The sequence below is a fragment of the Rhinopithecus bieti genome, unplaced genomic scaffold, assembly GCF_001698545.2.
Source record: "Rhinopithecus bieti isolate Rb0 unplaced genomic scaffold, ASM169854v2 scaffold_20098, whole genome shotgun sequence".
Lineage (NCBI taxonomy): Eukaryota > Metazoa > Chordata > Mammalia > Primates > Cercopithecidae > Rhinopithecus > Rhinopithecus bieti.
Genome location: NW_016810571.1, coordinates 3496767 through 3511395, shown reverse-complemented (window position 1 = coordinate 3511395; position 14629 = coordinate 3496767). Strand labels below are relative to the sequence as shown.

Here is a 14629-nt window from a genome sequence, read left to right as displayed (position 1 = left end):
AAAAAAGGAAGAAAAAATGAAAAAGTTTCTCTCCACTTCATTTTCCTCAACACACCTGCTTCAAGAGCAACCTTGTCTTGGTCTTTTGTTTTTCAGGGCTCAATCAAGACATCACAGATGTGTGTTTTTCCCCCGAGAAAGACGACAGCTCCAAGTCTGCGACCTCACAAGTCTATTGGACAGCCAAAACTCAGCACACATCCCTTCCTTTGTCCAAAGCCCCAGAAAATGAACACTTACTTGGGGCAGCATCTAACCCTGGTAAGTCAACTTTCAAGAAGAAAGCCAATATGAAACCAATGTGAGATTGGGAAGACCCCATGGAACTGGAGGGGCTGGCAGGGTGATAGCATCTGGGGATGGCAGATTTGAGGAACTCACATTCATTTAGCATCTACAATGTGCTGGGCTCTTTGATATTTACTTCCCCATCTAATTCTCACAGCTGGTAAGGGGAGGAGCAAGGATTGAAATTGATCAGTATGGCCCCCAAGCCCATATTTTCACCTCTTCACTGCGGTGTCCACAAGACACATCTGAAAATAGAAATCAGAAAGGAGACTATCAATGGTTTCCTTTGGAGTCTTTCTCTGCTCCGAGCCACAATCCATCATCTAGTCCCTGGGCTCTGGCATGGTGGCCAGCTCTAAAATTAAACCCACCAATGGCTATTTTTGCAGTATTGGATTCGATCTTGAGGAGGGAATAAAATTAATGGGGAATTTGGTTCCCCACCTCAAGGCACTCCTAAGTTGGGTTTTGAAGCAAGACATATACATGAAATATCATAGGAAACACAATATCGTAGGAAATGCAAGGCATAGATTCAAAAACACTCATATGGAAAATTTCAGATTTCAAAAGGATATAGAACAGTATGATAATCACCCACCCACATAGCACTGGGTTCAACAATTATCAACATTTTACCAATTTTATTCCATTCATTTCTCCCCCTTTCTTAAATTGTTTAAAATTTTTTCTTGTTGGAGTATTTTTAAGAAAATTCCAGGCACAATGTCATTTCAGACTCTGATACTCTAGACTTCTCCTTGGGCTGAAAAAGTTGAAAAGTACATGTATATTTGGGTCAAAAGGTTCTATTCTCATGTAGCAGAAGAGATGACAAAAATCTAGTGGCCTAAGGGTAGATTCTGAGGAGGTTTATTTTGTGGGAGAGCTTTTGGTGAGGACTTGTTCTTGGCCTGGAGTTTCTACAGAGCCAACTCAACCACATACCTTTCTCTGGCTTCACTCTAGAGGAACCATGGAGGAATTCACTCCAGTGTATTTCCGAAATGAATAGGCTGTTTTCTGAAAAAGGAGGCATAACCAAGCTAGGGTACGATCCCTGCAGTCTATTGGTTAACTTGGATGACATCAGAGACCTGTCTTCTGGGTTCAGCAAATACCGAGACTTCATCCGTTACCTGCCCATCCACCTCTCCAAGTACATTTTAAGTATGCTGGGGTGTTTGAGGGGATTTCCTAGACACCTCCCATCTTGGCCCAGTTCTGGGGTTTCTGGATCCATCTTTTTTTTTTTTTCCAGGAATGCTGGATAGACACACCCTGAACAAGTGTGCCTCTGTGAGCCAGCACTGGGCCGCCATGGCTCAACAGGTCAAGACGGACTTGTTAGCGCACGCCTTCATTCAGAACCAGATTATCTTCATGCAGGTAATTCCCGCAAGTCTGAAAGGGGAATGTCTGAGACCAGCTTCATTTTCGTGTTGAGACTGATCTAACTGTGGACCTTTCGTAAACCCTTAGCTGGCCTCCTGCTCTACATTTGTGGCCTTTTAGGCTTCATGGGTCTTTTCTTTTTGGTCCAAACTCCTGTTGATGACTGAGTACTCTCTCATTGTCAGTACATCTCACAAGGACAATAAGGATAGAGAGCACTCAGGAGCAGACAGGCAGAGCCTTTCCAACACCTCACAAAGCAGAGAACCCCCAGTCCCCAGGGAGTTACATCGCAGCTTACACAGCAAGAAAGCCATAAATGTGTTTCTGCATCAGCCTCATATGGAACACAGATGTTTATAAGGCCGCAAAGTATTTTTTTAAGTTGAAACGCAATTTTCCCAATGGTAATCTTCTCCAGCATTTTTACTTCTCTGTTTCTTGCCAGAAGTCTCACCCTAAACCATGGATTTTGGTAACTTGAATTTTTTTTCCCAGCAGAGAGGACAGAGGATGAAAAGCAGCAGCTATGGTGAGGCTGGCAATAGTCTAACCATCTTTGCTGGTCCCCCTGTGGCATTTGGTGTTTCTTTTTTCTCCTCCATTGGATCTGCACACACTGCCAGAGGAACTAGCCAGAACTGGGCCTGCCTGCCGCAGCCAGGGCTTACCCATCTTTCAGATTTTGCCAAGAACTAGTTTTTCCCTTCTTCTTGCAGAGTCGGAGCTGAGAGTAGCCATTTTCTGTTTTATTTTATTTATTTTAGTTTTTTGTCTTTTTCCAGGGGTCCTACACAAGAGGAATTGATCCTAATTATGCCAATAAGGTTTCTATCCCAGTTCCTAAAATGGTAGATGACGGGAAGCGCATGCGTGTGAAACATCCGAAGTGGAAGCTGAGGACGAAGGTGGGTTCCAACGGCATCTGGGGCAAGTAACTGTGAACGTCTCATTCTAATTGGCCATTGAAGGCTGAAGTCCAGACTCAGCTCTGGAGTGAGGACAGAGGATCATGGCAGGTAACACTCCTTAAGGAAGACCAGAGTTCTGTGTTGCTACTGACTTGCAAGATACTTCCTCTTCTTCTTCTTTTTTTTTTTTCTTGAGACAGAGTTTCGCTCTGTTGTTGCCCAGGCTGGAGTGCAGTGGCGCGATCTTGACTCACTGCAAGCTCCACCTCCTGGGTTCACGCCATTCTCCTGCCTCAGCCTCCCCTGTAGCTGGGACTACAGGTGCCCATCACCACACATGGCTAATTTTTTTGTATTTTTGGTAGAGATGGGGTTTCACCGTGTTAACCAGAATGGTCTCGATCTCCTGACCTTGTGATCAACCCGCCTCGGCCTCCCAAAGTGCTGGGATTACAGGTGTGAGCCACTGCGCCCAGCCACACTTCCTCTTCTTAAGCCTTGCTTTACTCATCTGTTGGATGGGTGGATTGATCTGGTTGTCCTCTCAGGGTTCTTCCTTACTTCAAAGCCCATGGCCGTGTTCTGTGTCCATGGCACCAGGTCATTTAGTGGCAAGTTCAGAGGCCAGGAGCAACTCCATGAGCCCATGCCTCTGGAGGCTCCAGCATCTGCTGCTCAGGAATTCGAGGAGGACCCGAGGGGAGGGCCAGGGCTGGTTCCAGAATGCCTGGGGCCTAGATGAATTTGGCTCCCTCATCTCTCACTTCCAGGTTCATTCTGGCTCTAGGATGGAAGGAGAGAGTTAATTAAATGTAGCCCTCTCCACTAGTTCGTGGGCAATAATGAAGAGTGAATGGAAGACTCTTCGCGCTCTTTGCTTTGCCTATCAAGGCGTGGTTGATATTCCTAAAACCATTAGATTTCTGCCCCCTCCTCTCTGCTTAAAGTCTATTTTGAAGTCTATTCAATTGGCCCCAAAAGGATAGTTAATGAGGGATGGTTTGACTGCTGCTTCCCATAAGGAAGCTATGTTAAATTAGAATTTGAGAAACAGAAGCATCTAGAGAGAGCATCTAGCTCATATGACCTGGAGGGGCCAGGCAGGTGACACAAAGGAGGAGGCGGGTGGTGTGGGCAGTAGCGGACGGTGTGGCTGTCATGGACTGGACAGTTCACCTGCATCTGAAGGGCCAGCTGCTGCTCAGTTCTGGCTAATTCTTGTCTTGAGAGATTATTTTGAGGCCCCTGACCTGCTAGACCACCTAAGCCTTAGAAGATAGAAATCTGACATATTATGTGAAATCTCTTGCTTTTATTAAATGCGGGCAACCGTTTAAAAGCAGTTTTAAAAACTACACTGGCCAAAGAAAACACATTTCTGGGCCAGGTGCGGTGGCTCACGCCTGTAATCCCAGCACTTTGGGAGTCCAAGGCCGGTGGATCACAAGGTCAGGAGTTTGAGACCAGCCTGGCCAACATAGTGAAACCCCGTCTCTACTAAAAATTACAAAACATTAGCTGGGCGTGGTGGCGGGCGCCTGTAGTCCCAGCTACTTGGAAGACTGAGGCAGGAGAATGGCGTGAATGCAGGAGGCAGAGCTTGCAGTGAGCTGAGATCGCGCCACTGCACTCCAGCCTGGACGACAGAGCGAGACTCTGTCTCAAAAAAAAAAAAAGAAAACACATTTCTGGATTTCATTTGACCTGCAGTTATTCATTTCTGAGCTGGTCCCTTCACCCATTTTATAGATAAAGAAACTGAGGCACAGAGAAGTCAAGCTCTCCCAGCCAGCTGAGTGAAAGAGGCATTAATTTGAACGTGAACCTGCTTTTGTTTTCAAGTCTGTTGCTCTTTTATGTATAACACAAACAACACCCTTCTTCCTTGGGTGATGCAGTCAGTAATGGCCCAACAGAAGGACTACCCAGCCAGTGTTTGACATTCTAGGAATGTATTCACAGAACTGGAGCACCGTCATCTCGGACAAACACCACCACTTTAAGTACCAGGTCCCTTTCTAGTCGCATGCGTTTCAAGGAAATCACTTCTCTTCTAACTACAAGCAACCAGAAAGAGCAGACAGTAAAACACAGATAAGACATCTTGGGCACAGAGGGAGGTAGGTGGGAAGTCTTTTGGGTAACTGCCGGACTTCACCCTCATACAATGGGCCCCAGTAAAACAGTGGGCCATAATAAGCACATTCCTTTCCCTTCAAGTGCACTAGGATAGGGAAGCTAAATCAGACTCGGTGGATATGTCTGCAGCTGCAGAAAGATGTATGGGGACAGACACACAACTCTCCCTCCCAGATAAGCACAACAGAGAGACACAAAAGCAGTCCGAGCATCTGATAAACTCTCCCACCCTGAATCCTTAAAAACTCTTAGTCTCTAAGAGAGCGTGGCTTCCGACCTAACTCAGTCAGAATTCCCTCCCAGATTTGAAATAAACCTGTTGACTGTCAAACCACCCTTCGTGTTTCTCTCCTCTTTCTTTAATTCTTACATGTATAGTTTAAGAAAAGGGGCCAGGCGCAGTGAGCTGAGATTGCGCCACTGTACTCCAGCCTGGGCAAGACAGTGAGACTCCATCTCAAAAAAAAAAAAAAGAGAGCGAGAGAGAGAAAAGGGAGAGAAGCAGGTGAAGCAGTATGGAGAACACATTAAATAGCAAGACTAAGCAGTTATAGAGTCTCCTAGGAAAAGTGAAGGTGAGTGCTTCTCAGGGTGGTAATAGCATGAGTGTGAACTGTGTGCCAGGCACAATGCCCATAGCTCTGCATGCAGCATTTGCTTGACTTCACCGTAGATCGAGGAGATGTCGTTGTTCCCAGTTTATGGATGTGGAAATGAAGGATATGCTGTGAGAAAGTGCCCAGGGTCTCATAGCTGGGCAGTGGCAGAGCTGGAATTTAAACTCAGGTCTTTTCCCTCCCAATGACTCCACCATGTGGCTTCTTGGGCTCACAAAACTTAGGAGATGAGCAAGGGCCAATGAATTCCCCCTAGGTTGGGAGAATCCAGGGCAGCATCATTTAATTTAGGCTGGGATATGGAAAGCTCCCTGGACCCTGGAGGGGAGGCAGGTTGGCAGATTCTTCTGGGCAGAAACTTCTTGGTGGACATTGCTACATGGTTAAAGATTAAGGAGAGGAGCAGAGGAAAGAGGGCATCTGAGGAAGAGTCTAAAGGCATGGAGCAGAAGGCTAAGGTTTAGAAGGAGACTTCAGAGATGTCCCCAAGAGGACTCTCAGGTGCAAACATGATGCTATGTTCTTCTTTGCCTTCAAGATAAAAATATTCTGCTTTTTCTTTCCTGCTAGTTTAATGGGACTGTAATTTCTGACTATTTGAGGATAGAATATGGCAGGGAATATAAATGGAACTGAGAATCTAGTTCAGTCATCTATGCCAGAATTTAGCATGTCTGGAATGCCATACCTGCTCAGAAGGTGTGTGATAGAGGAAGCAAAGGAGGGAGGAGGAATGAAGGCAGGCAGGAAGGAAATAAAAGAAAGACTGGGAAGCAAACAAAAGCGCCCCTGTCAAGACTTGATAAAATTGATTTCCTTTCCCTGAGTCCCAGATACCTTATCTGTAAAATAATGAGAACATTTTGTGGGGCAAGTGATCTACCTTGTAAGGCAGCTGCAAGGACAAATGAAGGTTACAGATGTATGAAAACTTTGAAATGCAAATGCAGGTGGGGCGTGGTGGCTCAAGCCTGTAATCCTAGCACTTTGGGAGGCTAAGGCAGGCGGATCACCTGAGGTCAGGAGTTCGAGACCAGCCTGGCCAACATGGTGAAAACCCGTCTCTACTAAAAATACAAAAATTAGCCAGGTGTGATGGCACATGCCTGTAATCCCCCCTCCTTAGCAGGTTGAGGCAGGAGAATTGCTTGAACCCGGGAGGCAGAGGTTGCAGTGAGCCAAGGAATCCATGCCATTGCACTCCAGCCTGGGTTGAGAAAAGCAAAAAAAAAAAAAATGTCTTAAAAAATGTCTTAAAATGTATTAAATGTCTTAAAAAAAAAAGTCTTAAAAAAAAAAAAATGCGGCCAGGCATGGTTGGCTCACGCCTGTAATCCAGCACTTTGGGGAGGCCGAGGCCGGGCAGATCACAAGGGTCAAGAGATCGAGACCATCCTGGCCAACATGGTGAAACCCTGTCTCTACTAAAAATACAAAAATTAGCTGGGCATGGTGGCGCATGCTTGTAGTCCCAGCTACTCTGGAGGCTGAGGCAGGAGAATCGCTTGAACTCAGGAGGCGGAGGTTGCAGTGAGCCGAGATGGCACCACTGCATTCCAGCCTGGCGACAGAGCGAGACTCTGTTTAAAAAAAAAAAAAAAAAAAAGCAAACGCATAGCATGTATAGCAGTAATTTCACACGTGGCTTAAAATCCCCTGAGTGTGCTTTGTACTATCAGGTAGATTTAATATACATATGACATTCCGACTTCTGTGAAATGGTCAAAGGGCATCTGTGACTTTATGTTGTGAGGATACCCTTTGTGAGCTCATTTTTGAAAAAGTTGTGTTATTGGTGCCATTTGGAATTCAGCCTTGAAAGTTCATGGAATCAGGGCACATGGAAAATCAAAGAGATGAAAGAAAAATTAAGAACGTTGACCCAACACTTTCTAACTCACGGTTTCCTTTGGTGCTTGCTCACCGGCTGCTCCCTTCTCTGCAGAGCAGCAGCCTCAGCCTTCAGAGGAAGAATCCGTGAGCCCTGTGCCCTTGCCAGGGAGACCCTAGGGGCTCTGGGACTGTGGGTATTTGAAGTTACCACTGAGATTTAACTTCAAATATTCCCTTGTTAGAATGAGTACAACCTGTGGACTGCATACCAGAACCAGGAAACGCAGCAGGTCCTAATGGAGGAGAGAAATGTTTTCTGTGGAACCTACAATGTTCGCATTCTCTCTGACACGTAGGTACTGGGTTCAGAATCTGGGTCTCTAGGGACGCTTGAGTTATCCATACTGACACTTGGGATTTCCCTGACCTTTGTGTACATGGAAAGGCAAGCTCTCCTTACCTCAAGCTCCAGCCCTAAACTTGCACGTGATCCCATGTAGATAATAGCTGCTTCATTTTGCACCATTCTTGGCAGTGGGTAAAGGACACTTTCCCTTTATAAATTCTGGGTATGCTGACCAACAACCTTTTGCACAAGTCACACATAAAATCTTTATTTTTTGAAATCTCTTTATTTTGTTATATTAATTTTAGAAATAATATACAGTTATTGGAAAAAGTCTTCCAAATGCCAGAAAATGTGTAGAGAAAGGCAAAGTTTTCCTGTAGTCTATCACCTAGCAATAACCACCATTAATATTGATGTCTACCCTTCTAGAATTCTTTTCTTTCCATACTTAGCACATCTTTTAAGTAGCAGTGGTGTTATATTACACATATTTCTGTAACCCAGCGTAGCAAAGTACTATAGATATCTTTCCATGGTAAATATGACAATCGTATTTATAATTGCATACTCTGACATCATTTCAATATGCCGAGAGAAGAAGGTTCTTTAATAATCAACTTTCTGCCATATTTAGGCCTAGGACTTCACTTTATATTCACAAGGTTTTGCAAAGTCCACCTCTACTTTATTTTTGGCCATGAATCTTATTAACAAATTGCATCTTGACAATAGAACAGTCAGTATGAGGAGGATAGAGAAGATAAGATAGGGGAAAGGCAAAGTCGAATTTTTATGGATAGTATGGTGATAACTGTTCTTTAGAAGAGATGGTGACTAGTTGAACTCTAGGTATGACAAACGGAATAAGGGCAAAAATATCAAGAATTGCTCCTTATAATATATGTGTATACATATACATATATACACACACACACATACACATATGTACATGTATATATATTTAAAAAGTATATATACACACACACATATATATATTTTAAAGAACAGTTATCACCATACTATCCGTATTTCTTTTTTCAGAGTGAACCTCATTCTGTCGTCCAGGCTGGTGTGCAGTGGTGCAATCTTGGTTCATTGTAACCTCCACCTCCTGGGCTCAAGCGATTCTCCTGCCTCAGTCTCCCAAGTAGCTGGGACTATAGGCACATGCCACCACGCCTGGCTAATTTCTAAATTTTTTTGTAGAGACGGGGTTTCGTTCTCTGGTCAGGTTGGCCTCAAAGTTCCTCGTATTTAGAGTGACTATACATCCCTGTTTGTTGGAATGATCCCTCTCTACTCTGCAGTCCTAGTGTCATTAATAATAGTGTCCCCAGTCTGGGTGTGGTGGATCATGCCTGTAATCCCAGAACTTTGGGAGGCTGAAGTAGGAGAATTGCTTGAGGCCAAGAGTTGGAGTTTACAGGGAGTTATTACTGCGCCCCTGTACTCCAGCCTGGGTGACAGAGCAAGACCTTGTCTCTAAAAATAAATAAGTAGTGTTCCCTTTCACAATAAAAAACTCTCAGTTTGGACAATACATTATTTGGTCATCCTGTTCATACTTTACCTATTTGCTAATAATCCTGTGATTGAAACATTAATTCAACTCACCTAGTTTTATGGGACAATAAGCTCATTGTAAGTAAGGTCCTTATCTGATAATTCTTTATATTTCCTGTGGTATCTGCTAGCACAGGACTTTGAATCTAATGTATGCTCACTGGATATTGATTAAGGGAAAAAAGAAAAGAAATATAGTGTGCAGAGGACTTCCCAACTGTGTTCCTCGGACGTTTTCCAAGAAAAAAGGTTTCCATGATCAGTTAAATTTGGGCAATGCCACATACTCCATTCTCTCTCGGGGATTTAGCATACATTTACAGAATTTTTAAAAAATTGCCTTTTGTCTTTAGTTTTTAAATTTGACGGAAATGGATTTTTATCATGTATGAGAGTGGGGATCCCTCAGGGCCTGTTAATTCTCGACCTTGCCTTCTGCTGCCTCCCTTGTTGAAAGGCCCTGATTTTTCCTTTATACCACTGCTGTAGGCGAAAGTCAGGGGGCTAAGTCAGTCCCAGGAAGGGCACAGACTCTTCTTTCATGGATAATCCTTTTCCCCTGGCACTCAGGTGGGATCAAAAAAGAGTCATCCACTATTCCGGGGGAGATCTGATAGCTGTGTCATCTAATCGAAAGATCCACCTTCTGGACATCATACAAGTAAAAGTGATACCCGTTGAATTCCGAGGCCATGCTGGGAGTGTCCGGGCCCTCTTCCTGTGTGAGGAGGAAAATTTTCTCCTAAGTGGAAGTTATGACCTAAGTATCAGGTGAGGAGTCCAAAGGCATCCTGATCCCCATCCCACCTAAGGCCTAGAGGCAGCTCATGGAAGAAGTATGCATGCTTTTTTCTTTTTATATTTAACAGTTATCCTAGAAGATACTGACTTCTAGAATAGCTTCAGCTTATTATTTTGGCAAGGAAAAAGTCAGGAATGTATATATTGCTTAAAATTTGAATGAGATAGATTTATAACAGTTATCAGATATATTTTCTAATTGATGAGTGCAAGTCAGAAAAATTTTCTTTATTAGCATTCTTAGATGAAGAAATAATTTACCTTTGTTCTTACAGATTCTTTCAGGGAACATGGCTTTTTATGGGTATGAGACAGACTATAGAGGCAAAATAGTGTTTTAAAAACGCATATGTATGTATATTTTTAAATAGTATAACAAACACTCATGCATCCATTAGATATCACCATTTCCTAACCCTCCCACTGTGCCTTTCTCCTCTTGCTTCTTCCTGCCAACCAGAGGTAATGTTATCCTAATTTTATACTAATTATTCCCTTGCATTTCTTTATCATTTTTGCTTCCTTCTTATATATCTCCAAGAGTATTAATTACTTTTGCCTGTTTTGAACTCAACATAAAAGGAATCATATTTTAAAAATCTGTTGGTACTTCATTCTTACATGGAACTATGTTTTTGAGATTCACCTATATGATGTAGGTGGCAGTAATTATTTCACTGAGATACAGTATTACATTGGATGATTGTATCATAACTCATGTGTTTGTTTTTCTGTTGGTGGACATTTGCATTCTTTCTAGTTTTTTGTTTGTTTGTTTGTTTTTTGAGACGGAATCTCACCCTGGTCGCCCAGGCTGGAGTGCAGTGGTGCGATCTAGGCTCACTGCAAACTCGGCCTCCCGGGTTCACGCCATTCTCCTGCCTCAGCCTCCCAAGTAGCTGGGACTACAGGCGCCTGCCACCACGCACAGCTAATTTTTTTTGTATTTTTTAGTAGAGACGGGGTTTCACCGTGTTAGCCAGGATGGTCTCGATCTCCTGACCTCGTGATCCACCCGCCTCGGCCTCTCAAAGTGCTGGGATTACAGGCGTGAGCCACGGTGCCTGACTCTTGTTTCTAGTTTTTCATTATTTCAAAAAATGCTGCCAGAGACGGGTCTTGGATGTGTTCCCTGATGCTCATGTGCACGAGTGTTTTAAAGGTATATTCTTAGCATGGGAATTTCTAGGAAGGAGTACTAAACTGCTTTCCAATGTGGTTGTATTAATTTACATTCCCATTGGCAGCATATGAGAATATCTCTTCTTATGTATTCTCACAAACAATATTATCAATCTAACAGTTTTGTCAATCTGATGGGTATTAAATAAAACCCACTGTATTTTATCAGGGTTTAAATTTTAACTTTCCTGATTATTAATGAAGTTGAGCACCTTTTCATATGTGTATTAGGATCTCCAGAGAAACAGAACCAATAGAATGTGTATATACATAGGAGATTTGTTATAAAGTATTGACTTGTGTGATAAAGGCGGCTGGCAAGTCCAAAATCTGGGGGCTGGAGACCCAGGAGAGCCAACAGTGCAGATGAAGCCCAAAGGCCGTCTGCCAGAGAATTCCCTCTCACCAGGACTATCTATTAACTTTGTTCACAGTATCTACATGAGGTTTGTTGAACAAAAATTCTCAATATGGCCCGGGAGCGATGGCTCACGCCTGTAATCCCAGCACTTTGGGAGGCCCAGGTGGGCAGATCATCTGAGGTCAGGAGTTTGAGACCAGCCTGACCAACATGGAGAAACCCCATCTCTACTAAAAATACAAAATTAGCCGGGCGTGGTGGCACATGTCTGTAATCCCAGCTACTCAGGAAGGCTGAGGCAGGAGAATCGCTTGAACCCAGGAGGTGCCATTGCACTCCAACCTGGGCAACAAGAGCAAAACTCTGTCTCAAAAAAAAAAAAAACGATATGAATGTAATAAAACATCAGTTTATCAGGGTTTTTTCCCCCTCTTTTTTGTGATTCTTCCCTCTTCCAGGTCACAGAGATATTTTCTAATATTTTCTTCTACCAACATTACAGTTTTATCTTTTGCATTCAGTTTTTTAATCTATTTGCAATTCAACCTTATATGTGGCGTTAGGTAGGGTTTCCATTTCATTTATTCATATTTAAATAAAATCAGCAGTCTCTCTCTCACAGCAACTACTATATAACCTGCCACTTCCTCCACTGATTTGTGGTGCTATCTTTATCACATGGAAATTTCCCGTATGTGCATGAGAATGTCCCTGAGCACTCTGATCTAGTCCATTTTCTGTTTTCTGTTTTAGTCAAAATCCCCTTCTTGAAAATTGTTTGTATTATTTTTAGGTATGCATTTAGAGAATGTTTTAAAATGTGATGGGGAGGGAAATTCTACTTTTCACTTTTCTTTCTTTCTTTTTTTTTTTTGAGATGGAGTCTAGCTCTGTCGCCCAGGCTGGAGTGCAGTGGTGCCATCTCGGCTCACTGCAAGCTCTGCCTCCTGGGTTCACGCCATTCTCCTGCCTCAGCCTCCCGCGTAGCTGCGACTACAGGCACCCGCCACCACACCCGGCTGATTTTTTGTATTTTTAGTAGAGACAGGGTTTCACTGTGCTAGCCAGGATGGGCTCAATCTCCTGACCTCGTGATTCGCCTGCCTTACAGGTGTGAGCCACCGTGCCCGGCCTCACTTTTATTTTTTGTGTAACAGCTATAGTATATACGTTTTGAGTTTTTGGAGTAAGTTTATCAACTTTCAATAAAAGCTAACTAGACTTTTTATTGGGATTGCATTGAATTTATAGATTAGTTTGGTAAACACACTCAATTAAATAATCTGTGTTCTTTCTTAGAGCCTTAAAGTTTTTTTCATAAAAGTCCTGTGTATTTTTACTTAATGCCTATAAACGTTATAATTTTGTTACTGTTGTGAATGGTATCTTAATTTTGCTTATACTTTCAAATTAGTTATTGCTGGCATAGAGAAATGCAACTGATTTTTGTAAATTGATCTTGTGTCTGGCATCGTTGCCAAACTCTCTTATTAGTTCTAAAAGCATGTATGTTTAATAATTGGTTTTTCTATGTAGACAATCTTATCAACTGCAAATGACTATATATATATATATTTTGTTGTTTTGCTGTTGTTGTTGTTTTTTTTTTTTGAGATAAAGTCTCACTCTGTTACCAGACTGGAGTGCTGTGGCGCGATCTCGTCTCACTGCAACCTCCGACTCCCTGATTCAAACAATTCTCCTGCCTCAGCCTCCCGAGTAGCTGGGACTACAGGCACATGCTACCATGCTTGGCTAATTTCTTTTTTGTATTTTAATAGAGACGGAGTTTCACTATGTTGGCCAGGATGGTCTTGATTTCTTGACCTCGGATCTGCCCACCTCGGCCTACCAAAGTGCTGGAATTACAGGCATGAGCCACTGTGCCCAGTCAACAATATATTATCTTCTTTTCTATTTTTTTTCTTTTTTTGAGACGGAGTCTCGCTCTGTCGCCCAGGCTGGAGTGCAGTGGCCCAATCTCAGCTCACTGCAAGCTCCGCCTCCCGGGTTTACACCATTCTCCTACCTCAGCCTCCAGAGCAGCTGGGACTACAGGCGCCCGCCACCTCGCCCGGCTAGTTTTTTGTATTCTTAGTAGAGATGGGGTTTCACCATGTTAGCCAGGATGGTCTCGATCTCCTGACCTCGTGATCCGCCTGCTTAGGCCTCCCAAAGTGCTGGGATTACAGGCTTGAGCCACCGCGCCCGGCCTATCTTCTTTTCTAATGCCTATACCATCTTTTGTTTTTCTTTCCTTCTAACTTTGCCTAGGCCTTCCAGTGCTGTGGCAGGCAGTAGCAGTGAGAGTGGGCATCTTCATCTTGTTCCCCTTCTGGAAGGGAATACATCTACAATTTCTCCACTGAGTATAATATTTACTGTTATGACTTTGGCTTATATCTTTTACTAAATCCAGAAAGTTCCTTCTATTCCTATTTTTCTGAAAGTATTTATCAAATACCTTTTCTTGCATAAATTCAGAAAACCAACCTGAAGACATAAACCACCATACTGCTAGAAACAGAAATTCAAAACATGCTTGCTTTCAGAGCACTGTGCCATCATTCAATGCACTGTGGCTGCATTGGAGGCTCTGAGAAACTGGTAAGGCATTGGTAAGGCTGCAAGACCCTCGGGAATATTAGAAGAAAAAGCTTAACATATTCAAAAAACCCCAAAGACATATTAATCGTTTTTATGTGCAAAACCTCACAATAACTGTATGAAGTGCAATTTTTTTTTTTTTTTTTTGAGACGGAGTGTCGCTCTGTCACCCAGGCTCGAGTACAGTGGCGCGATCTTGACTTATTGCAAGCTCCACCTCCTAGGTTCACGCCGTTCTCCTGCCTCAGCCTCCCAAGTAGCTGGGACTACAGGCGCCCACCACCACGCCTGGCTAACTTTTGTATTTTTAGTAGAGATGGGGTTTCACCGTGTTAGCCAGGATGGTCTCGATCTCCTGACCTCGTGATCCACCTGCCTCGGCCTCCCGAAGTGCTGGGATTACAGGCGTGAGCCACTGTGCCCGGCTTTATTTTTAATTTTATTATTATTATTATTATTATTATTATTATTATTATTATTGTTATTATTTTAGACGGAGTCTCGCTCTGTCACCCAGGCTGGAGTGCAGTGGGGCTATCTCGGCTCACTGCAAGCTCCGCCTCCCGGGTTCACGCCATTC

At 43.3% G+C, this 14629-nt stretch overlaps 1 protein-coding gene across 1 annotated transcript in view; it reads left to right on the top strand.

Annotated features, from left to right (window-relative positions):
• The window catches only part of FBXW10B (F-box and WD repeat domain containing 10B), a 45148-nt gene that overhangs the window by 4524 nt on the left and 25995 nt on the right, over positions 1–14629 (top strand). Inside the window, 6 exon segments of the mRNA XM_017892380.1 lie at positions 97–261; positions 1261–1461; positions 1553–1680; positions 2472–2594; positions 7429–7538; positions 9669–9869. Of these exon segments, the coding sequence (XP_017747869.1) occupies positions 97–261; positions 1261–1461; positions 1553–1680; positions 2472–2594; positions 7429–7538; positions 9669–9869 (928 nt within the window).